Source organism: Ranitomeya variabilis, chromosome 4 (genome assembly GCF_051348905.1).
Source record: "Ranitomeya variabilis isolate aRanVar5 chromosome 4, aRanVar5.hap1, whole genome shotgun sequence".
NCBI lineage: Eukaryota > Metazoa > Chordata > Amphibia > Anura > Dendrobatidae > Ranitomeya > Ranitomeya variabilis.
Window position 1 is genome coordinate 444,751,998 of NC_135235.1, and position 25,247 is coordinate 444,777,244.

Here is a 25,247-nt window from a genome sequence, read left to right on the forward strand (position 1 = left end):
TACTGTATGCGGTTACGTGGGGCCGATCATTTACAATCATGAATAGTCGGCTCCGCCCCTATGGGAGGTGGAGCCACATATTCATGACTGTAAATGATTCGCCCCACGTGACCGCATGCAGGAGAAGCCGCGGCCAGACCAGGAAGCAGCGATAAGTATTTTCTCACCAGCGGGGGGGGCGCACAGGGGGTGGGGGGCGCACATGGGGTGGGGGGGCGCACAGGGGGTGGGGGGGCGGCGTACACATGGATCTTTATTTTAAACATTCAAAATCATTCGCTGACACCAAAAAAGTCACAGCAGGGGCTCAATTGTTTTTACGATTTCAGAAAAGATAACGTTGGTTACACACAAAAAAAAAATTTATCTATACTGAAATCGTTGTCTGATGGTACATTGTAAACTTGACATATTGAGCAATGCTGTTTGTATTTGTAACATCAGAGTACAATGAGCGACAGCCCTATAAACAATGAAAAAAAAATTTGGATAAATATTGTCAGACATTGCACATCAGGTGTTACAAAGACAAGATTTGTGTATACGGCGCAAGGTGTGATTTGGTGCAAACTTTGAGACAATAAAAACAATGGGTTTTTTTTAAAAAAAAGGAACATTTATTTAGGGTACACAAAAAAAAAAGGGAAATGTTATTAGGGGGTACCCACATCGGCAACTAAAGGGGATTGATATCCCACACTTTTTGGGGGTGTTGAGGAGACCGAGGCGGAGGACGAGGGGGAGGAAGCAGCATAGTCTATGACACTAGACGGGATGCCATCAATCCAGCCAGTTGATGTTGGCGACACTAACTCAGCAGGAGATGAGGGAGGAGGAGGGACGACCAGTGTCCTTGGCTGGCTACTCCGGCTCCGGGTAGACCCAGGCTGGGTACTGGGTGTACTCTGTGTAGACCCAGCCTTGGTACTTGTTGTGCTCCGGGTAGACCCGGAGTTTTTTCTTGTGCTACTTTTTGGAGCAGCCATAGCCAAGGTTGGAGTGCTTGTAGTCGTCGTCATCTTCTTCTTCTTTTTCCTCCTCTCTCCCTCTGGGTGTGGGTCGGCTTCCCGTCTGTGTCCCCTTGAAGGCCTGTCATGCTCAGAACTTTCGGGGTCTGTTCTGTGGTGGCGGTGGCGGTGGCGGTGGCCCTCGGCACGCGGAGCTCTGTGGTGGTGCTCTGCAGCAGGAGTCGGAGTCATGGCAGCCAGCGATGGTACTGCGGGCATAGTTGTCGCTGACTGCATGACCCGAGCCTGCTGCAGAGCACTGACATATACATTGTTGCAGCCCTGCATGACCGAAATCTGGAGTTCCGGCGTAAGATGTTCAGCCATGCCCTTGTAAATGGCGTTAAAAAAATGTTTGGCCGGCTTCTGGAGCTCCCTTTCGATGATTTCAAGACGACGTTCGAGATTGGACATTTTATCGCACATCGCCTTGAAACCATTCTGAAAAACGGTGCTCAGATGTAAAAATTCGGGCATGACCTCCCTGTCCGAGGCCCGTTGACGCTGTCGGGAAGACCTAAAGGAAGGAGCGACAGAGGCCTCGGCCAGGGGAACATCTGATGGACCGGCTGCCGGTTCGCCAGATTGGGGTGGTGCAGACCTGCTCTCGCTGTGGGATGGCTGCGACTGTTCAGATGGCGCTTCACAAAGTACCGCTCCAGAGGGTCGGACAGTCTCGCGGGTGCTGCTGTGTGTTCTGTGAAAACATAAGGAAACCTTTAGTATACTAAATATCACATTTAACATGCGTCATTAATTAACTTTACCGCCAGATATCCATTGCTGCCATTAATATTAACCTATTTTTAATATTGACACTGCATATGCACCATCAATATTAAAAAAAAAAATGTATTTATTAAATTCACAATAGTCACCCATGGTTGTGGTTTGCAACGCCACACAATTATGCTTCAGTTGGAACTGCCATGACGTCACGGTCCTGTGACCGCGACGTCATCACAGGTCCTGCGAGCTGAGTAACCATGGGAACATAACCTGCTTTGCAGTGGAATGTATGCCGTATCGATTATATTTTACTTGTTTGTGTCTAAAAAAATCGCGGATACACCTGGATAGCCACTATACTACTCCACTATTAAATATTGGCTGGGCATGTCCAATCTACTGTGTTCTGTATACTTCGGATTTCAGTGAAATGGCTAGTAAGTCAAGGTCAACATTTTAGTAATCCCAGAAGGGAGGCGCTGCTGTGTCAAGTGTGAGAAGACCATAAATGAATAAAAAATTCAAGGTCAACGAGGCGTGAAAAGTAAAAACACAATACTTTATTCACTTCAATCAGAAGCCGAGGATGAAACATCAGCACAATACAATAAAAACACTATGTACGCGTTTCAGGTCTGATGTTCCCTGTCACCTAAAACGCGTAGATAGTGTCTATTGTATTGTGCTGATGTTTCATCCTCTGCTTATGATTGAAGAGGATAAAATTATGTATTTTTTACTTTTCACGCCTCGGTGAGCTTGTCTTTTTTTCTTCCCTTCTATACTTGGTACTTGCCAAAATAAATGGCTGGGCAATAAACTACGTGGCTGGAAGGTAGTATGTGAATAGGAATGTTATAAAAACTAGGTGTGTGCATAGGTACTATACTTACGCTCTGCTTACAAGGACCGGTCGCAAGAACTGCAGTATACGGTTGTACTTGTACACCGAGGTCCTTGAAGCGGCAGCACCACTACGACTCTGTCCCTCCTTTTTCAGGCCCCTCTTGAAACGGTCCTTCATGGAGCGCCATCTGGTCTTCAATTGTTTAACTGTGTATAAATTTAAAAAAAAAAAAAAAGTTTTAGATAATATTTTGAAAACGATTACGCAACCGTGTGCAATCCCAATAGAAGACATCACAGACGGTTGTGTAATCCTGGCATGATGGGTCACAGCAGCATTTTGTAAATACTTACGGAAACTATCTTTGGCCTTGGGTGAAGCGCTGTCGAAGCCATCCCACAGCAATAGTGCCACCTCTATCCACAGACGGCGCAATATGCCCTGGTCCGCGTGCCGGGGGTCACGGCTGTCCCACAACGGGCCCCGTTCTTCAATGGATGCCACCATCAGGTCAATATCCAGTGGTTCATCCAGGGACCGTTGTGAAACCTAGAAAAAATGGTAAATATTAATGTTTGAAAGATCTAAAAATTGTCCCTACCTCCTCCACCGCCACCTACTACACAGAACACCACAACCTCCCACCACCCCCCATACCTGCCAAAAAAAAAAAGTTAAACAAAAAAAATTAATAGGTTTGAAAAAAATTCTTACTCTCCGTGATGCAACCACAGCTTGGCCCCGTGGTCCCTGCTCCTGCTCCCTCTCTTCCTCCTGGTTCTCCTCCTCACTTGAAGAAGCCTGCAAAATAGTTTACCAAAAAGTTGAGTGACCCATCTACAAATGACAGCGAATAGTAAGCAATAGTAGATCATGTACTCACCGCTCTCCTCAGCGGTGGGGTGTTGCTCGACTCGCTGCCGCTGGCCATGACTAATGCAATTCTGAAATAAAGAACAAAATAACATTGATACTATGCTCCTATGCACAATCCAGCAATAAATAAATAATAATAAAAAAAAAGTCTTTTAAACCACAAAGAACATTGCACTCCAACTGAACTAACGCTGAGCAAACAACACTGCCACATTGATTAAATTAAAGAAACAATGGCAGAGACAACCCAATGCCAGAGTACAAAAGCCTAAAGATAAGAAGACTAATCTACAACAGACCCAATGTAGTAATCCCAAGTTTTTTTTTTTTTTTTTAAAGTACAGTATGCACGGAGCAACACAAAAAAAACAATATTTTTCTGAAAGTTAAAATTTAACAACCCCGAAAAATTAAGGGCAGAAACATTAATAACAAAACAAACTTTACAATAAAACCGACAGGGCCGGAGACAATAAAAGGGCCAATACACGCCATACCTCACAACCATAAACATACAACGATGTCTTTACACAACCACAGTGCTGAACATAATACACAACTTGCAATAAAAAATTAATAAATGTAATAAAAGGGCTCAGAATCATTCTATACTACCATACTTTACAATAAAACCGACAGGGCCGGAGACTATTAAACGCCATCATATAACGCAAGAATAAAACATCACAACTTAATACAAAAAACACCACCAAACCAATAAATGGAAACGAAAAATCTACCCTGGAAAGAACAATAATCAAGGCCGCAGACCATGAAACGCCATCGTATACAACGCCATACATCAGAACCAGACCAAAAATACCACAATATCCTAACCACAGTGCAGAATATAAAACACAACTTGCAAAAAATTTTTTAAAAAACATGGAGAAAATGCACAGAATCATTCTATACTTACATCTCTGGACAGCGGATGAATAGAAGTCGTCTTCTGGAGATGTGCCTGTGGTGTCTTGCCTCAAGATGCTGCAGCAGAAGTGACAAACAATCCAAAATTTTCTTTATATATGGGGGATGTTTTTCTCACTGTTTGCACCGTCTAGACATTGTCTAGACACTTTTTTGTTTCATTTTAGCTAACGACGCATGCGTCGCACAACGCACGCACGACGCACACCCGCGACGCAAGTGCGTCGTCAATAGGTTTCAATGGGAAATTGTAACGCATTGACGACGCACGAGCGACGCAAGTGCGACGCGCGCGTTTTTTGAACGCAAGAAAAATGCTACATGTAGCGTCTTCGACGCCACCCAGGTGCGGTGAAACGACGCATGCGTCGTGCGTTTTACCGAAAACGCACAACAACGCAACGCATGCGTCCCCAATGAAAAAGATAGGGGCGCATGACGCATGCGTTGTCGTGCGTCGACGACGCTGCGTCGCATGACGCTAATGTGAACGTAGCCTTAGGCACACCCCACGGCTACTTCTAGTTGTGGTGTTAGTTCAGGTTTTGCGGTCAATACAGTTTCCACCTACTCCAGAGAAAGTTCATGCGGCTCCAAAGTCACCGGATCATAACAGTACCCCTTAGACCAGAGGTGTCAAACTGCATTCCTCGAGGGCCGCCAACAGGTCATGTTTTCAGGATTTCCTTAGCATTCCACAAGGTGCTGGAATCATTCTGTGCAGGTGATTAAATTATCACCTGTGCAATACAAGGAAATCCTAAAAACATGACCTGTTGGCGGCCCTCGAGGAATGCAGTTTGACACCTCTGCCTTAGACAATTATATATATATATAGATATACACTGCTCAAAAAAATAAAGGGAACCCTAAAATCCCACATCCTAGATATCACGGAGTGAAATATTTGAGTTGTAAATCTTTATTCATTACATAGTGGAATGTTTTGAGAACAATAAAACTAAAACATTTTCAACGTAAATCACATCTAATATCCCACTGAGGTCTGGAGTTGGAATGATGCTCAAAATCAAAGTGGAAAATGAAGTTACAGGCTGATCCAACCTCAGTGGAAATGCCTCAAGACAAGAAAATGAGGCTCAGTAGTGTGTGTGGCCTCCACGTGCCTGTATGACCTCCCTACAATGCCTCGGCATGCTCCTGATGAGGCGGCGGATGGTCTAATGAGGGATCTACTCCCAGATCTGGACTAAAGCATCCGACAACTCCAGAACAGTCTGTTGTGCAACGTGACTTTGGTGGATGGTGCGAGACATGATGTCCCAGATGTGTTCAATCGGATTCAGGTCTGGGCAACGGGCGGACCAGTCCATAGCTTCAATTCCTTCTTCTTGCAGGAACTGCTGACACACTCCAGCCACATGAGGTCTGGCATTGTCCTGCATTAGGAGGAACTCGGGGCCAACCGCACCAGCATATAGTCTCACAAGGGGTCTGTGGATCTCCTCTCGGTACCTAATGGCAGTCAGGCTACCTCTGGCGAGCACATGGAGGGCTGTGCGGCCCTCCAAAGAAATGCCACCCCACACCATTTCTGACCCACTGCCAAACCGGTCATGCTGAAAGATGTTGCAGGCAGCAGATCGCTCTCTACAGTGTCTCCAGACTCTGTCACCTGTGCTCGGTGTGAACTTGCTTTCATCTGTGATGAGCACAGGGCGCCAGTGGCGAATTTGCCAATCCTGGTGTTCTGTGGCAAATGCCAAGCGTCCTCCATGGTGTTGGGCTGTGAGCACAACCCCCATCTGTAGTCGTCGGGCACTCAGACCATCCTCATGGAGTCGGTTTCTAACCGTTTGTGCAGACACATGCACATTTGTGGCCTGCTGGAGGTCATTTTGCAGGGCTATGGCAGTGCTCCTCCTGTTCCTCCTAGCACAAAGGCTGAGGTAGCGGTCCTGCTGCTGGGATGTTGCCCTCCTACGGCCCCCTCCATGTCTCCTGGTGTACTGGTCTGTCTCCTGGTAGCGCCTCCAGCCTCTGGACACTATGCTGACAGACACAGCAAACCTTCTTGCCACAGCTCTCATTGATGTGTCATCCTGGATCAGCTGCACTACCTGAGCCACTTGTGTGGGTTGTAGAGTCCATCTCATGCTACCACGAGTGTGAAAGCACAACCAACATTCAAAAGTGACCAAAACATCAGCCAGAAAGCATTGGTACTGAGATGTGGTCTGTGGTCTCCACCTGCAGAACCACTCCTATATTGAGTGTGTCATTATAATTGCCAATAATTTCCATCTGTTGTCTATTCCATTTGCACAACAGCATGTAAAATTGATTGTCAAACAGTGTTGCTTCCTAAGTGGACAGTTTGATTTACTTGGAGTTATATTCTGTTGTTTAAGTGTTCCCTTTTTTTTGAGCAGTGTGTGTGTGTGTGTATAGATATATACACTCACTGGCCACTTTATTAGGTACACCTGTCCAACTTCTTGTTAACACTTAATTTCTAATCAGCCAATCACATGGCGGCAACTCAGTGCATTTAGGCATGTAGACATGGTCAAGACAATCTCCTGCAGTTCAAACCGAGCATCAGTATGGGGAAGAAAGGTGATTTGAGTGCCTTTGAACGTGGCATGGTTGTTGGTGCCAGAAGGGCTGGTCTGAGTATTTCAGAAACTGCTGATCTACTGGGATTTTCACGCACAACCATCTCTAGGGTTTACAGAGAATGGTCCGAAAAAGAAAAAAAATCCAGTGAGCGGCAGTTCTGTGGGCGGAAATGCCTTGTTGATGCCAGAGGTCAGAGGAGAATGGGCAGACTGGTTCGAGCTGATAGAAAGGCAACAGTGACTCAAATCGCCACCCGTTACAACCAAGGTAGGCCTAAGAGCATCTCTGAACGCACAGTGCGTCGAACTTTGAGGCAGATGGGCTACAGCAGCAGAAGACCACACCGGGTACCACTCCTTTCAGCTAAGAACAGGAAACTGAGGCTACAATTTGTACAAGCTCATCGAAATTGGACAGTAGAAGATTGGAAAAACGTTGCTTGGTCTGATGAGTCTCGATTTCTGCTGCGACATTCGGATGGTAGGGTCAGAATTTGGCGTAAACAACATGAAAGCATGGATCCATCCTGCCTTGTATGGAGCATCTTTGGGATGTGCAGCCGACAAATCTGCGGCAACTGTGTGATGCCATCATGTCAATATGGACCAAAATCTATGAGGAATGCTTCCAGCACCTTGTTGAATCTATGCCACGAAGAATTGAGGCAGTTCTGAAGGCAAAAGGGGGTCCAACCCGTTACTAGCATGGTGTACCTAATAAAGTGGCCGGTGAGTGTATATATATATATATATTATTATTTATTATTATAGCGCCATGTATTCCATGACGCTTTACATGTGTGGAGGGGTATACATAATAAAAACCGGTACAATAATCTTGAACAATACAAGTCACAACTGGTACAGGAGAGAGGACCCTGCCCGCGAGGGCTCACAGTCTACAAGGGATGGGTGAGGATACAGTAGGTGAGGATAGAGCTGGTCGTGCAGTGGTTTGGTCGATCGGTGGTTACTGCAGGTTGTAGGCTTGCCGGAAGAGGTAGGTCTTCAAGTTCTTTTTAAAGGTTTCGATGGTAGGTGAGAGTCTGATATGTTGTGGTAGAGAGTATATATATATATATATATATATATATATATACATCTGTAGCTTTGTCGTCATAACAGGAGGGGGCCCAGACACACTTCTTGCACAGGGGCCCCAAGCTGTCAGTGTCTGTCCCTGTGTTGGTCAAACCTATATCGGTGAGCTCAGCTGACAGTCTCATGTGTATGGGATCCTCCCAACACTCCTCCGAGAGATGACGTCGGGGAAATAAGGATCTATCATATCCTACAAAGATACTCTCCACCCAATAGCTAAAGTGATAAAACCATCCACAGCTGAGGCCTCTTTCTGAAAGGTGTGAATACTAGCAACACTAATTCGCAAATCAACTTGACACACAGACACAAAGTCTATTTTTTTTCAATATATTTAGGGTTTGTTTTTTTTGGGATTGGGAAACACAGATTGCAAGTATTTAGAAACCACATACAACCCCAAGCACATTATCCTTTGCAGCAGCTTAAAAGTAGAGAAAGCATTTTATGATCACAGTAGATTCAAAACGATTAAATAGAAATCTAGTTTCTGGATTCATGCAAAACGGTGATCTTACATTTGGCACAAGAAATTTGATATGCATGTTCCTCCTCCAGAAAAAGAGATGACACAGAGTGGGGCAACATGTCGTGTGCCACTTATGCTCTGTTTTGTGACAGAGAAGGTTGGGATCTATGGACTATGCCTATGGTGTCCATCTCTCCATTCAGGAGTGGCAAACGCAGGAGGCACCCCGGGGGCAATGTCTACAAAGTAGACAGATCTTGATGACTTCCCTAAACATTGCACAGACATATAACCAGCCCCACTTTGATTACATAGCACATGTAACTAACACACAAGTGAGTGGCACTGTGGCTTATTAGGCTAAGACATAATGTTTTCTTATAAAATGTGCAATAGGATTTAATATTGTTTTTTTTATTAATTCACCAAACAGATGTCATCGGTGCCCATAATTGTGATCCTTGTCACTTCACCAATAGTGATCATCATTGTGAATGGTGTGTAAAAAATAATGATATCTACCCCATCAAAGAATTAACCAAATCCTCTGACTCTTTCTTTTTTCATAATATTTTTCACAAATTGATCCAAATATTAAAAAGAGTCCTCCAGGGGAATCTATTTTGTATTTGTCTTCTTTTACCCCTCAAATACATGTAAAAAAAATTTTAGGTTGCAATGACTTCTGACTGAGAAGGAGCTTGCAGCAAACAAAGCCTCCCCCTCTGTTCTGTCTGCATTGCGAGACCAGGCAGGCTAAAAACCATGGCCCCTTTAACAAAGTTCTAGATCCTCAACTGAAAATGGAGGAAAATTAATAGAGAATTTTGATGGATTTCCGTAAAACTGTTTTCTTAATAATTTAAAACGTTAGTGCTTCTTTAAAAGGAAACCTTCTCTTGTATAATTTTTATATATAATTTTTTTTCTCGGAGAATAAGAGTCAAACAAATTTAGATGCCCCATTATTCAATTTTCACAATATGTAAATTTGTGAAATTGCTCTGACAGGTCCACAAAGACAATAATAGATCTGATCAAGGTAACATTGTACAATTTGATTTCCTTAGTAAAATTTGGTCCTAGGAACAAGCTGCTATATTACATGTCACTTTTGTTCATTGGTGTGCTAATGGCAGAGGTGAAAATACCCCTTAAAAACCCATTAGGATTGTTTTGAGGGTCGTGGCATGAATGTCACTGTTATTTCTTTCTGACCAGCTGTTATCTCACAAAATGGTGGCAGCTTCTGCATCAGTACTTCGGGGGTCTTTAATGCCAATAATAAGATCGTTACTCCTGCGCGACCCATGCACCAAAGATAGGATGTGTGTTCGGTCCAGCTGATGTCCCTTGGATTCTAGGTCCTGAGTGTCATTTTCAGGGAAGTCACCTAATATAGAAATATTTACGTGTATTTAATACAGTAGGAGAAAATTACTGTATTGTCTTACAGCTATGCATACCTTTACTCCTTTTTTGCACTACATGTACTAGGTAACAAATGCCAGTAATTGGTGATAATTACAAGTTTTTAACCATTTTGCTTTGGGAGTTTGCATGTAATTCAATACATTACAAGCTGCCCAATGCTGTTTAGTATCAATACCAGCAGCTGGGCTCCTTGGCAGCTCAGTCCTTATCTCCTCCTGTCTTCTTCTGAATGCCATATTGAGCTCAGTTCTGATCATATCAAATATCAGAATTCAGATTAGATTGGCACACAGGAGAAGACAATAAGGGCAGGCAACTAAGCTGCCAGGATTTACACTAATCTGCACTGAGCAGCCTGCAATGCATTGTAATATGCAAGCTGCAGTAGCAAAATTGTCAAAACCCAAATACAAAAAATATTTTTATCACTTATTTTATGAGTAAATTGCTTCGTGTAACCCTGGTTCAGGGTCCAGGTCAAGGCTCTCTGACCATGGAAAGGAGCTGCACGTATTTCCTGAGCTTCTGGGTTCTGTTTGATTCAACTACCTGATGTGACGCTATCATTGTAGTGTGTGGCGCACAGGTGATGTCTCACCAGCCCGGTCAAACATAAGCCTAGTTGGGAATTACAAAGGTTAAGCCAGAGAACACTAACCTGGATCGCAGACCGGGATTGTGCTAAGCGATCACTCATCTGTAATGCAACTTAATAAAATAAAACACTCAAAGGCATCAGCCCATAAACATCATATTCAAATAGGTAGTCCACTACTTTATCATTCATGAGCTATCCTTAGGAAAGGTCCTCAATGTCTGATTAATAAGGGTCCGACACCCGGCACCCCCGGCTATCAGCTGTTCTTCTTCAAATCAATAGGAGGCGTATGTGCAGTACCACCCCACAGCCAGTATCAGAAGATGGAGCGGCTACACTATTTAGCAGTTGCGGCCTCCGCCACCGAGAACTGATTGATGGGGGTGCCGGATGTTGGACCCCGACTAATCAGACATTGCTGACCTATCCTAAGTATAGGTCATCAATGATAAAGTAGTGGACAACCTCTTTAATTATCAGATTACAGGCATAACATGGCAACGATAACGGAATCGCTGTCAGGCTGGTAATTTTATCTGTAAACTCTCTTATCAAAGGGAATGTCCCCAACAGAAGTTTGAGCCTGTGAAACAAACCAATGTGGCTACCTGCTCAACACTACATCTATGAAACACATTTAAAGGGGTTGTCCAGTCTTCAGCTACAAGCCTGCAGTCATACTGTGTGACTGCAGACTTATGAATTCTCACATCGCGTAAATTTTTTTAATATATTGTGCCACTTACAATGTTATAAAATACGTTTTTGTTGGGGATTACAACATAGCTCTTTATTTTATATCTGAGTTCCTTCGTAATTGGTGCTGGCATATTAGCCACAATTAAATTTTGGTGCAAATTTAGCTGCAGCAGAGTGGATCTTGGTCTACTAGGACCCAGCAACTTGTACTCTCCTGCCACCCGCTAATCACCTGATTGATTGGGCAGGAGGAAGGGCTGTCAGTCGTTCCTAAGCTATATGCACAGTACTCATTCAGCTCTGTGTATGTAGCAATCAGGATTATTATTACTATTACTTACCAACATACTCTACAGCCCTACATCAGGAAGGCGGGAATAGTAATAAACCCTTTCTGCTTTCTCTATGTTTTTTTTTTTTTAACAAGCCCTTTAAAACTGATGATACAAGGTCAGGTAGTGGTGCAAATTACTGATACACTATAACCACTGATATATATGTATATACAGTTGTGGCCAAAAGTATTGACACCCCTGCAATTCTGTCAGATATTACTCAGTTTCTTCCTGAAAATGATTGCAAACACAAATTATTTGTTATTATTATCTTCATTTAATTTGTCTTAAATGAAAAAACACAAAAAGAATTGTCCTACAGCCAAATTGGACATAATTCCACACCAAATATAAAAAAGGGGGTGGACAGAAGTATTGGCACTGTTCAAAAAATGACGTGATGCTTCTCTAATTAGTGTAATTAACAGCACCTGTAACTTACCTGTGGCACCTAACAGGTGTTGGCAATAACTAAATCACACTTGCAGCCAGTTGACATGGATTAAAGTTGACTCAACCTCTGTCCTGTGTCCTTGTGTGTACCACATTAAGCATTAAGAAAAGAAAGAAGACCAAAGAACTGTCTGAGGACTTGAGAAACCAAATTGTGAGGAAGCATGAGCAATCTCAAGGCTACAAGTCCATCTCCAAAGACCTGAATGTTCCTGTGTCTACCGTGCGCAGTGTCATCAAGAAGTTTAAAGCCCATGGCACTGTGGCTAACCTCCCTAAATGTGGATGGAAAAGAAAAATTGACAAGAGATTTCAATGCAAGATTGTGCAGATGTTGGATAAAGAACCTCGACTAACATCCAAACAAGTTCAAGCTGCCCTGCAGTCCGATGGTACAACAGTGTCAACCCCTACTATCCGTCGGCGTCTGAATGAAAAAGGACTATATGGTAGGAGACTCAGGAACACCCCACTTCTTACCCTGAGACATAAAAAAGCCAGGCTGGAGTTTGCCAAAACTTACCTGAAAAAGCCTAAAACTTTTTGGAAGAATGTTCTCTGGTCAGATGAGACAAATGTAGAGCTTTTTGGGCAAAGGCATCAACATAGAGTTTACAGGAGAAAAAAAGAGGCATTCAAAGAAAAGAACACGGTCCCTACAGTCAAACATGGCGGAGGTTCCCTGATGTTTTGGGGTTGCTTTGTTGCCTCTGGCACTGGACTGCTTGACCATGTGCATGGCATTATTAAGTCTAAAGACCACCAACAAATTGTGCAGCATAATGTAGGGCCCAGTGTGAGAAAGCTGGGTCTCCCTCAGAGGTCATGGGTCTTCCAGCAGGACAATGACCCAAAACACACTTCAAAAAGCACTAGAAAATGGAACACCTGTGGAAAAATCTAAAAATGGCAGTTTGGAGAAAGCACCCTTCAAATATCAGGGACCTGGAGCAGTTTGCCAAAGAAGAATGGTCTAAAATTCCAGCAGAGCATTGTAAGAAACTCATTGATGGTTACCGGAAGTGGTTGGTCGCAGTTATTTTGGCTAAAGGATGTGCAACCAAGTATTAGGCTGAGGGTGCCAATACTTTTGTCTGGCCCATTTTTGGAGTTTTGTGTGAAATGATCACGGTCTTGCTTTTTGCTTCATTCTCTTTTGTGTTTTTTCATTTAAGACAAATTAAATGAAGATAATAATACCAAAGAATTTGTGATTGCAATCATTTTCAGGAGGAAACTGAGTATTATCTGACAGAATTGCAGGGGTGTCAATACTTTTGGCCACAACTGTATGTATGTATGTATGTATGTATGTATGTATGTATATATATATATATATATATATATATATATATACACTCACCGGCCACTTTATTAGGTACACCATGCTAGTAACGGGTTGGACCCCCTTTTGCCTTCAGAACTGCCTCAATTCTTCGTGGCATAGATTCAACAAGGTGCTGGAAGCATTCCTCAGAGATTTTGGTCCATATTGACATGATGGCATCACACAGTTGCCGCAGATTTGTCGGCTGCACATCCCAAAGATGCTCCATACAAGGCAGGATGGATCCATGCTTTCATGTTGTTTACGCCAAATTCTGACCCTACCATCCGAATGTCGCAGCAGAAATCGAGACTCATCAGACCAAGCAACGTTTTTCCAATCTTCTACTGTCCAATTTCGATGAGCTTGTACAAATTGTAGCCTCAGTTTCCTGTTCTTAGCTGAAAGGAGTGGTACCCGGTGTGGTCTTCTGCTGCTGTAGCCCATCTGCCTCAAAGTTCGACGCACTGTGCGTTCAGAGATGCTCTTAGGCCTACCTTGGTTGTAACGGGTGGCGATTTGAGTCACTGTTGCCTTTCTATCAGCTCGAACCAGTCTGCCCATTCTCCTCTGACCTCTGGCATCAACAAGGCATTTCCGCCCACAGAACTGCCGCTCACTGGATTTTTTTTCTTTTTCGGACCATTCTCTGTAAACCCTAGAGATGGTTGTGCGTGAAAATCCCAGTAGATCAGCAGTTTCTGAAATACTCAGACCAGCCCTTCTGGCACCAACAACCATGCCACGTTCAAAGGCACTCAAATCACCTTTCTTCCCCATACTGATGCTCGGTTTGAGCTGCAGGAGATTGTCTTGACCATGTCTACATGCCCAAATGCACTGAGTTGCCGCCATGTGATTGGCTGATTAGAAATTAAGTGTTAACAAGAAGTTGGACAGGTGTACCTAATAAAGTGGCCGGTGAGTGTATATTTATTTACTGTGTGTGTGTATATGTGTATATATATATATATATATATATATATATATATATATATATATATATATATATATATATATATATTTTAACTAATAAATTTAAAAAGCATGAAAATGAAGTGCCATAATTTTCAATAAAAATGAAAAGGGACGGAAGATACTCACTGTCTATCTGCAGAAAATTGGTCTCAAGATCAGGATGTAGTCTTCCCTGGGATACACTGTCACTTAAGTTTTTATTAAATGATAAAACATTTAAAAGCACCTTGATAAAAAGAAAAGGCAAAAAAATAAAGAGATAACTTACAGAAGGAAAGAATACATCTAAAAAGATCAAAACTCTTTTTTAAAGAAAATAATACCACAGTCCCCCATCGCTCTCTAGACAACCCCCTCAAATTCAAGTCCTAAACCACAAACTATACTGGTTTTTAAGTGACCACTTAAAACTTAGAAGCAAACTAGGTCCTAAGCAGAATCATACCTGGGTTATGCCAGATAGAGCTCGTTCCCCATTGGAACCACCAAGGGACAAATATGTTCCGCAAAGACCCTGAGCCGGCCTCACCACTGTGGGGAGCAGGAAGGAGAGAGGCCTCTTCCCAGGCTCAACAATGTTCTGCTGCAGAAAAAAATTGGAGTTCTTAAAGGTATAGAGGAATCAAAATGGACATGAAGTCATAGTAGCTATTACTACAATGTATAATATATATACAGTGCCTTGCGAAAGTATTCGGCTCCCTGGAACTTTTCCACCTTTTCCCACATATCATGCTTCAAACATAAAGATACCAAATGTAAATTTTTGGTGAAGAATCAACAACAAGTGGAACACAATTGTGAAGTTGAACAAAATTTATTGGTTATTTTACATTTTTGTGGAAATTCAAAAACTGAAAAGTGGGGCGTGCAATATTATTCTGCCCCTTTACTTTCAGTGCAGCAAACTCACTCCAGAAGTTGATTGGGGATCTCTGAATGATCCAATGTTGTCCTAAATGCCTAATGATGATAAATATAATCCACCTGTGTGTAATCAAGTCTCCATATAAATGCACCTGCTCTGTGATAGTCTCAGGGCTCTGTTTGAAGCACAGAGAGCATCATGAAGACCAAGGAACACAACAGACAGGTCCGTGATACTGTTGTGGAGAAGTTTGAGGTTTGCGCAGATGTCAGGAGGAATTTTGGTTCACTCCTCTTTGCAGATCATTTCTAAAGCATTAAGATTTTGAGGCTGTTGCTTGGCAACTCAGAGCTTCAACTTCCTCCATAAGTTTTCTATGGGATTAAGGTCTGGAGACTGGCTAGGCCACTCCATGACCTTAATGTGCTTCTTTTTGAGCCACTCCTTTGTTTCCTTGGCTGTATGTTTTGGGTCATTGTCTTGCTGGAAGACCCAGCCACGACCCATTTTTAATGTCCTGGCAGAGGGAAGGAGGTTGTCACTCAGGATTTTACGGCACATGGCTCCATCCATTCTCCTATTGATGCGGTAAAGTAGTCCTGTGCCCTTAGCAGAGAAACACCCCAAAACATAATGTTTCCTCCTCCATGCTTGACAGTGGGGAGGGTGTTCTTTGGGTCATAGTCAGCATTTCTCTTCCGCCAAACACGGCGAGTTGAGTTAATGCCAAAGACCTCAATTGGGGGTTGATAATTATGGTATTCCTAATTGACCTAAAACGGGAATGGTTTATTCTGATTTCATGTCAGATTTTGAGAAAAACATGCATATGTCTTTTTATATAGTGTATGTAAACTTCTGTATATACAGTATATATATATATATATATATATATATAATGCAGATAATTTTTTTTGTATCAGAGTATTACATCTTCCTTTCTGGTGAGAACAGACTTTTGTCACAATAGATCAAACTGTAGACAAAAATGAATATAAGAAGTAGAGGCAGAAACTCTGATCCTAATGCTGGGATACTTACCGGGCTTCTTGCTGTAGCTTTGATAAAACACTTGTTAGTCCTTTAAAGGGAACCTATCACCCCGTTTTTTAAAGATTAGATAAAAATAGTGTGAAATAGGGGCAGAGCTGGGCTTTACATTACTGCCTTTTTGGTGCCTTTACACCCCCGTTAGGCTGCCGAAATACCTTTGTGAAGTGGCCGTTTTCTGCTGTCACTCAAGTTGGTCAGGTCGGATGGGCGTGGTCACAGCGCTGTTTCTCCCCCAGATCAGGCTCATCATTACGTTGGTGGCGTAGTGGTGTGCGCATGTCCAAAGAGAAGATCCGCTGCCCAGGAGATTCAAAACAGCGCGGTCTTCGCTATTCGCCGTTTACCGGTGGGCGCGGCCATCTTTCCTGTGGCCGCGCGTGCGCAGATGGAGCGCTCTGCTGCCCGGGGCTTCAGGAAAATGGCCGCGGGATTCCGCGCGTGCGCAGACGGAGATCGCGGCGGCCATTTTCCTGAAGCCCCGGGCAGCAGAGCGCTCCATCTGCGCACGCGCGGCCACAGGAAAGATGGCCGCGCCCACCGGTAAACGGCGAATAGCGAAGACCGCGCTGTTTTGAATCTCCTGGGCAGCGGATCTTCTCTTTGGACATGCGCACACCACTACGCCACCAACGTAATGATGGGCCTGATCTGGGGGAGAAACAGCGCTGTGACCACGCCCATCCGACCTGACCAACTTGAGTGACAGCAGAAAACGGCCACTTCACAAAGGTATTTCGGCAGCCTAACGGGGGTGTAAAGGCACCAAAAAGGCAGTAATGTAAAGCCCAGCTCTGCCCCTATTTCACACTATTTTTATCTAATTTTTAAAAAACGGGGTGATAGGTTCCCTTTAAGCAATGAGTTCCTTCTATCTATTCTTCCATATTCATGAACTACCCCTGCCCTCCTCATTGATTGGCTGCTTTCTGCCTATGCACAGTCTAGGCAGAAAGCTGTCCATCAGTAGTGTGGGGGCGAGGAAAGACAGAGGTCATCACTTAGAGGACTAGCAAGCCTTAAAAGAAGCAGTGTAAAAAAAAGACATGTTGCAGAAATAAGAGTCTCTGATCATGCCTTAGATTAGGAAGTATAAACCTGGTGACAGATTTGTTTTAAAGTGATATATACTGATTTTTCATGAGTACTTACTGGATTTGGAGAGGAGAGGTTGGTGCTTTTATTGCTCCAGGAGAAATCCAGGATCTGGCTGTTGAGAAGGATTCCTGAAGGGGTCATAATCATACTACCAAAGGGGCGGTTTAAAGAGCTAAAAGTGGAAGAAATAATATATATCTAACTAATGTAGTAACGGGAGAGTGACTGGATAGTTACCTAAGAAAATGACAAATTGCACAAATCATTTTTAAATAAAACAAGCCCCCAAGATATCAGGTCACTCACCTGACGACAGCCACAATGAAATCATCTGGACCAACCACTAAAGCTTGGCTCGCAGCTGGGCCAACATGTAGAGAATGGAAGGGCACGTATTCTCTAGGATACGCCGCATGGAACTCATTTATCTTCTTCCGGAAAAAACTTGCTTCCGCCTTACTGACAGAAGAGAGTTCAAGTTATGTTTTGAGCAAAGAAAGTAGGCTCTTATAAACTGTGTGTAACCCCATAGCTAACTGTAGTGTGCAGTTATTGTCATTTTTCACTCTGCACCAGGGTAATCTATCAGACATGTTTTTCACTTGGGGTCCTAACAGAGCTTTAGCCTTCCTTCTTTTCCGTACGACCATCTACTCAATTAATGACTATTCACAGTTTCCACGCTTAGATGTGTAGTTGTATACTTTTTCCACTAGTCGTAGCTGTTGTATAGTCCTCTGGGCTTATAGCATCAAAGCGTTGATCAAAGGATAGGTTTCAATGAGTCATTTAAAGGGAAGCTAAGATCAGAAAATAACATATTGATAAAATCATTTTTTGTGTTAGTGGTTGTTCACACTAACTTTTCTTAGAAGTTTTTGGAGCGGAATCACTCCAAATCCCCTTCAGCAACTCAAAACTCCTCAAAAAGTTAAGAGTTTACTCTAAGTTTCTGCTATGAAAACTTAACAAAATGACCATCGACTAGTATGAGAATTGCAAGATTACTGATTTTTATTATACAGATCGAGATATGAAAAAAAAATTGACAATTTTGTTTACTAAAATGCACGTAACACAAAATGCTTATTTAAACAATGGGTCTCCTTTTGATAATACATTCACTTTAATGAAATTACAACAGGGGAAATGATCCAAAATTTCATTTTAGTAAATAGAGTATTTTCCATCTCATTCACAAACGTCAGGAAACAAAATCTGCTGAGGATAATACCCAAGCTGTATTTTACAATCCATAGTATGTTTATTCAGGAAAATCCACAGTGTATTTGTCTACATTTGCCTTAGATTCCCAGGAATAGAATCTCTGAACAGTGTCAAATAGCTCTCTAAGGCTATGTGCACACGTAGGAAATGTGGTGCAGAATATTCTGCACTAAATCTGCATCTCCTGGCAGAATCCGCAGGTGCGGTTTTGATGCGTTTTTTATGCGGAACTGATGCGGATTTTGTGTAGTTTTTGTGCACTTTTTACCACTGCGGATTTCTATTAATGGAGGGGTGCAGAAACGCACAAAAGAAGTGACATACACTTCTTTGAAATCTGCAGCGTTTCTGCACGGATTTTTCTGTACCATGTGCACAGCTTTTTTTTTTTCACATTGATTCACATTGTACTGTAAATCACAGTGCAGTTCTGCAGCGTTTCTGCTGCAGAAAAATCCGCTGCAGATCTGCACCAATTCTGCACTAAATCTGCATCGTGTGCACACAGCCTAAGGATATCTTCACATGTTGCATATTTGCTGTTGATTTTGCTGCAGAAAGTTCTACAACTGTCCCATTCATCTGAAATAACTACTTTCACATGAATGAAAAATGATCGAATTTCAGTTGAATACATTTCTGCAACAAAATGTGAATTCACATAGGGCAATGCTGACTTTACCCTCCTTGTGCCTCACTACACACACAAATGGGTTTAAATGGCTAATAGTCACCTCAGAATCTCTGTTACATATCCAGCCACTGTGTGGTCAAAGGAAGGGTCTCCTAATTTACTGGCACAACCCAGGGCAATCTTAAGTGTCTGTAATACAAAAAAAACGGAAGAGACTTAATTTAAGACAAGAAAATTCATGAGGTGAAACTTTATTTTACTCGCCCCAATCACCTTGACTGACAGGTCAATCCCTATGAACACACATTTATGGAGCGACCTGTCAGTCAAGGGGAGCGGAGGCGGGGAGAAGCAGTGAGTGTCCTGCCTTGGAGTAGCCGTCCAATATCCATACAATAGTCCCCGTCTGACCCTTCGTATGTTTTCTCAGAAACACACAGTAAAACATACCACACGTCGGCTTTAATGCAGCCATATGGTTCATGCTACCTGTGGTTCGGGCAGCATGAATCAGATGGAAGGTTCTCTCTAACTGGAAAGGACGAGGCCTAGTTCGTACTCTACGCCACAATTTTGCTGCACGTTTCTGACAGAAAGTAGGCCAACTAATAGATGGTGTAAGCATAGACTACACAGTACAAAGATGCTCCAGATTTATCAAAAAGTATGAACCATTTTGATAAATCTGGTTTATTTTGATAGGAAGCCACCTCGGAAAACGCTATTTACCTGCATAAAGTGCGGCTACCAGGAGAAAAGTAGACGTTTCCTCCTGAGAACCATACAGCATTATTAGGGCCTAGAAATGGTTTCTTCTACTTAACAATTAGCTTGGTGGAAATATATAAAAATAAACGTTAGAAAAAAAATACTTAAAATATTTACAACTTATTGTTTTTTAAGCTTAATTGTTGAAGCTACTGAAATGTGATATTTCTGGTTATGAATTTTGTTAAATGCAATCCTGCCTGGAGCGATTCACGTGTCACAGTAATAATTAGGCTGCTTTTACACTAGCGTCGGTACGGGGCCATCGCGCTGTGTCGGCCCGACGTACCGACGCATACTGTGCAAAAAATGCCCGACGTGGCAGTGGAAGCAGTCTTAGGACGCTTCCGCTGCCCCATTGCAAGGTCCGGGGAGGAGGGGGCGGAGTTTCGGCCGCGCATGCGCGGTCGAAAATGGCGGTCTCGACGCACGAAAAAGCGTTACATGTAACGCTTTTTTGTGGCGGCGGTGCGCCAAAACACGACGCACGATGGTTGCGACGTGTGGCACTGCGTCGCAATGCGTCGCTAATAAAAGTCTATGGAGAAAAAACAAAGTTGCCAAGTTGCCCGCAGGATGCGTTTTTTATCCACTTCGACGCATTGCGACGTGCAGTGCACAACGCTAGTGTGAAAGTAGCCTAACAATTCATTAATTTCCGAGTAGGGTTATTCTGCAAAATATTAATGTCTAAGGCTGCAATACTGAAATATTCTGATCTTGTTCTGAATTGTCATGTAAAATGGTGTCATTGCTGTCTTCTATCTCTACATCCTAACTGCAGTGCATAATGTACAGTATATGTGCAGACATGGATGGATTTGGTGATTCACATCCACACAAGGTCTGACAACAGATCACACGTTTCACCACTGCAGCATATGTATTGGATACCTGTGTATATATGATAAACTAGGTGTTTCCAGCCAGCTAACGCTCGGTAACGCTCATTGCTATCTGATTAACGCTGCTGGTGATTAAACTAAAGTAAATAATGACAACATTCAATAGTGCTTACACAGGTGGTAAATTAACGTGTGGTAATGTGTGGGAACGGAGCCTCGTGTGGTAATGTGTGGGGACAGAGCCTTGTGTGGTAATGTGTGAGGATGGAGCCTCGTGTGGTAATGTGTGGGGACGGAGCCTCGTTTGGTAATGTGTGAAGACGGAGCCTCGTGTGGTAATGTGTGGGGACGGAGCCTCGTTTGGTAATGTGTGAAGACGGAGCCTCGTGTGGTAATGTGTGGGGACGGAGCCTCGTGTGGTAATGTGTGGGGACAGAGCCTCGTGTGGTAATGTGTGAGGATGGAGCCTCGTGTGGTAATGTGTGCGGACGGAGCCTCGTTTGGTAATGTGTGAAGACGGAGCCTTGTGTGTTAATGTGTGGGGACGGAGCCTCGTGTGGTAATGCGGAGGGACGGAACCTCGTGTGGTAATGTGGAGGAACGGAGCCTCGTGTGGTAATATGTGAGGACGAAGCCTCGTGTGGTAATGTGTGGGGACAGAGCCTCGTGTGGTAATGTGTGAAGACGGAGCCTTGTGTGGTAATGTGTGGGGACGGAGCCTCGTGTGGTAATGTAGGGGGACGGAGCCTCGTGTGGTAATGTGTGAGGACGGAGCCTCATGTGGTAATGTGTGGGGACGGAGCCTTGTGTGGTAATGTGGGGGGCGGGATTATGTGTGGTAATGTGGGGGGCGGGATTATTTGTGGTAATGTGGTGGGGGGGCGGGATTATGTGTGGTAATGTGGTGGGGGGCAGGATTATGTGCGGTAATGTGGGAGGGCGGGATTATGTGGTAATGTGGTGGGGCTGCGGGATTGTGTGTGGTAATGTGGTGGGGGGCGGGATTATCTGTGGTAATGTGGTGGGGGGCGGGATTATGTGTGGTGATGTGGTGGGCGGGCGGGATTATGTGTGGTGATGTGGTGGGCGGGCGGGATTATGTGTGGTGATGTGGTGAGCGGGCGGGATTATGTGTGGTAATGTGGTGGGGGGGCGGGATTGTGTGTGGTGATGTGGTGGGGGGGCGGGATTATGTGTGGTGATGTGGTGGGCGGGATTGTGTGTAGTAATGTTGTGGGGGGGGCGGGACTATGTGTGGTGATGTGGTGGGCGGGATTATGTGTGGTGATGTGGTGGGCGGGCGGGATTATGTGTGGTAATGTGGTGGGGGAGGCGGGATTATGTGTGGTGATGTGGTGGGGGGCGGGATTATGTGTGGTGATGTGGTGGGCGGGCGGGATTGTGTGTAGTAATGTGGTGGGGGGCGGGATTGTGTGTAGTAATGTGGTGGGGGGGGCGGGATTGTGTGTGGTAATGTGGTGGGGAGGCAGGATTATGTGTGGTGATGTGGTGGGCGGGTGGGATTGTGTGTGGTGATGTGCGGGATTGTGTGTGGTGATGTGGTGGGCGGGCGGGATTGTGTGTGGTGATGTTTTGGGGGGTGGAGCTACTGTGCAGGGGGCGGGATTAGCGAGTAATCACGATGCCTCATATATATATAGATGTATGTAATGGGAATTGCCTAGTCTGAATACCAGTCTACATAAATGATAGACCATAAAATACGTCATTGTTGATTAATGGAGGTTTTCCATCTATTAAAAAAAACGTTCGTTTTATTATTTTAAACATGGCCAGAATGATTTAATAAAAAAATTGAAAGGGGAAAACACATTTAAGCTTTTGTATATTGTGGGAAATCTCTTCTCAGAAATGAATGAAGCATAATGATTGTGTAGCATGTGAACAGGACTTATCAGATCAGTCGCATGGCCCCTTGTGACGCCCCGTGAGCCCACACACACAGCGGACTGGTGCAGGAGACCTCCTGCTTACATGCACTAGTCTGGTCCACTAACTGGCCCACACTAGCGCATGCTGTGGAAAAATCACCTTTGTGCCCACGCGCATAGACTACAGCTGGTCCATGTATGGTCTTTTGCACACCTAGAAAGCAAGCAGACTGATAAAATGTGTGAACATAGCCTTACACAACCAAGAAAAACCTATAAGCCTCAAACTCACCTCTGCTATCCAATGGAGGGCACTGGAGCGAGATGTGTGCTTGGTCAAATTTGCCCCTTCCAGAATATTGAGGGCACTTATGAGAGCAGGACCTGCATGAGGAGCAGGAGGGGCAAACACAAGGTGACCTACAAAGAAGACAGTAACTGTAGTAGGGAATGTTCCTATGTAGAATTATGTAAGTAATTGATAGTAACGCTCCTATTCAGAATTAGGAGCTATTTACAGCATGACCTGGAGATGCTCCAAATACTCATGAATTCTTATCACATGGATAGGAGTTTATAATGTACATACCTTGATATATAGTTTGTACAGGCTTCTCAACAGAAGCATTATAGGTAGTAAAGTCTTCCTCTGCCATTACTCCACCTTGAGCATTAACCTGAATAAGAAACATAGACTTTACTTCTAGCAAAGTTAATCCTACAATCTTCTGTAGATGCCATATCTAGGAACATGTCACTAGGGCAAACTACTGTAAAAAAAAAAAAAACCTCTCCTGGCAATGAACTGATGAACTCACTAAGGCTGGGTTTTTATACAGTGGCATGTAAAAGTTTGGGCACCCCTGGTCAAATTTACTGTTATTGTGAACAGTTAAAGGGAACCTGTCAGCAGGATTGTGCACAGTAACCTACAGACAGTGCCAGGTCGGCGCCATTATACTGATTACAATGATACCTTGGTTGGTGAAATCCGTCTTGTGGTTGTTGTTTAATCATTGTTTTCAGTTTTCAGTTAATGATATGCCCGTGCTCCGGGGTGGCCTGTGGGGTCTTCATGTGGTGCTCTGCTTAGGTATTCATAATACAGACTGCTGACAGGTCACTGATCCCTCACTGACCTGCCCCTAGTTTACATAATGAATATATGTACAAACTGAAGAAAAAAACAAAACTTTCTGCAGGCAGGTGCTGGCTGTGGCGCCTTCGTCGCAGCATAATCGCATGTTTAATGTGTCAATAATGAATGTGCTTGAGGTTATCCTGAGAGTATATATATATAAAAAAATATATATATTTTTTTAGCAGCTATCGATGTATATAGAGGTGATCAGGTACGTGCTATTGCGCATGCATCGGCGGTGCCATCTAGGAAGAGGACATTTTTTATTTTTCTCTAGCAAGATGGCGCCGACAGCATCTGCACAGTAGCAGCTCTCGGCAGCTGGTACTGCGCAGGTGCGGGCGGCGCCATCTTGGAAGAGGACATTTTTTTCCTTCTCTAGCAAGATGGCGCCGCCAGCGCATGCGCAGTACCATCTATCAGATCACCTCTATATACACCAATAGCTGCAACTGCGCAGGTGCGGTGGGCGCCATTTTAAAAATTGTTTTTTTATTTATACGTTCAGGATAACCTCAAGCACATTTATTATTAACACAGTAGACATGTGATTATGCTGCAGCGCAGGTGTCATGACTGGCGCCTGCAGGCAGGTTTTTTTTCAGTATGTATTGTAGCGTGGCTAAAGGTCATATAGTCAACGGAAGGTATGTGTCGCAGAGATGGCTTGTCTCTGTTTTGTAACCCGGAGTGTTTTCTTTAATGCACATAAGCAATAAGGGATCATTTAGTACACTTGGGTCCGAGTTATGGGTAACTGAGAGATGGGAGGGTCTGGCTACCCATACACCTTACCCCTGAGTAGCGGCATCATCATATCTCTATGTGTTTGAGGACCTGCGATGATGTCACTACCACGTGACTAATCATGTGATGGATTCCTGGGTGTGGTTAGAACTATATAATGTAGCCTAATGCTTAACACAGGACCTGTATGTGGGGAGGTGAAAGCCTCCAATGTGTGCTGAGGCTCCAGGACTGACTGGACATAGGTATTTCCTTTTGCCTGAGCTAAAGGCTATTTGTTTTCTGTTTTTGGAGTTGTTGAATGAACCCAAAGAACTTTTAAAGGAACGTGCCTCCTGATTGCCACCCGCTGCATCTGAGCGAGTACAACCCCTACAATTGGTGGAGAATGCGGGCAGCATTCCCAGCGGAGACTGTTGTTACTACATGTCCTGGGTCAAGTCTGCAGTAAGTCAGCAAGCATTGCCGGGAAAAATGGAGGACTTGCTGAAACACTTGGTCCAGTCACAGTCACAGCAGCAAGAGACCAACAGGCTGTTGTTGCAGTAGATACAACAGAGCCAGCAGGAGCAATGACAGCAGATGCAGCTTCTGGCAACCGCCATCCAGGGC

General features: G+C 43.8%; 3 protein-coding genes across 6 annotated transcripts in view; 1 reads left to right on the forward strand and 2 right to left on the reverse strand.

Annotated features, from left to right (window-relative positions):
• Positions 1-25,247, forward strand: part of LOC143769001 (ubiquitin carboxyl-terminal hydrolase CYLD-like) — a 198,206-nt gene that overhangs the window by 26,184 nt on the left and 146,775 nt on the right. The gene's annotated exons all lie outside the window — the stretch shown is intronic.
• Positions 405-4,885, reverse strand: LOC143765145 (uncharacterized). Of its 3 annotated transcripts, XM_077251512.1 has the most exons (6): positions 4,379-4,885; positions 3,467-3,527; positions 3,298-3,384; positions 2,937-3,132; positions 2,630-2,789; positions 405-1,704 (listed from the first exon to the last, which is right to left on the reverse strand). In XM_077251512.1, exons 2-6 carry the CDS (start codon positions 3,512-3,514, stop codon positions 654-656), a joined length of 1,542 nt encoding a protein of 513 aa, XP_077107627.1. In that variant the 5' UTR covers positions 3,515-3,527; positions 4,379-4,885; the 3' UTR covers positions 405-653. The 3 variants fall into 3 exon arrangements, with proteins under 3 accessions (XP_077107627.1, XP_077107625.1, XP_077107626.1); XM_077251510.1 differs by having other exon boundaries at positions 2,630-3,132; XM_077251511.1 differs by lacking the exon at positions 4,379-4,885 and having other exon boundaries at positions 2,630-3,132; positions 3,467-4,158.
• Positions 8,399-25,247, reverse strand: part of GGT7 (gamma-glutamyltransferase 7) — a 71,007-nt gene continuing 54,158 nt past the window's right edge. The window contains exons 8-15 of one of the 2 annotated variants that reach the window (XM_077251513.1): positions 23,337-23,424; positions 23,040-23,167; positions 19,343-19,431; positions 17,688-17,840; positions 17,436-17,553; positions 14,811-14,948; positions 14,492-14,591; positions 8,399-9,934 (exon numbers count right to left, since the gene is read on the reverse strand). In XM_077251513.1, the coding sequence (XP_077107628.1) occupies positions 9,771-9,934; positions 14,492-14,591; positions 14,811-14,948; positions 17,436-17,553; positions 17,688-17,840; positions 19,343-19,431; positions 23,040-23,167; positions 23,337-23,424 (978 nt within the window). In that variant the 3' untranslated portion in view covers positions 8,399-9,770. The remainder of the gene's footprint in view (positions 9,935-14,491; positions 14,592-14,810; positions 14,949-17,435; positions 17,554-17,687; positions 17,841-19,342; positions 19,432-23,039; positions 23,168-23,336; positions 23,425-25,247) is intronic. The other variant, XM_077251515.1, reaches the window with a different exon arrangement.

Excerpts from the sequence above, each read along its gene's own strand:
- LOC143765145 (XM_077251510.1), bottom strand. The coding sequence starts at position 3,514 with ATGGCCAGCGGCAGCGAGTCGAGCAACACCCCACCGCTGAGGAGAGCG. Across the intron at positions 3,385-3,466 it reads CCCCACCGCTGAGGAGAGCG|GCTTCTTCAAGTGAGGAGGA; the intron begins GTGAGTACATGA and ends ACTATTTTGCAG. Across the intron at positions 3,133-3,297 it reads CTGTGGTTGCATCACGGAGA|GTTTCACAACGGTCCCTGGA; the intron begins GTAAGAATTTTT and ends CATTTTTTCTAG.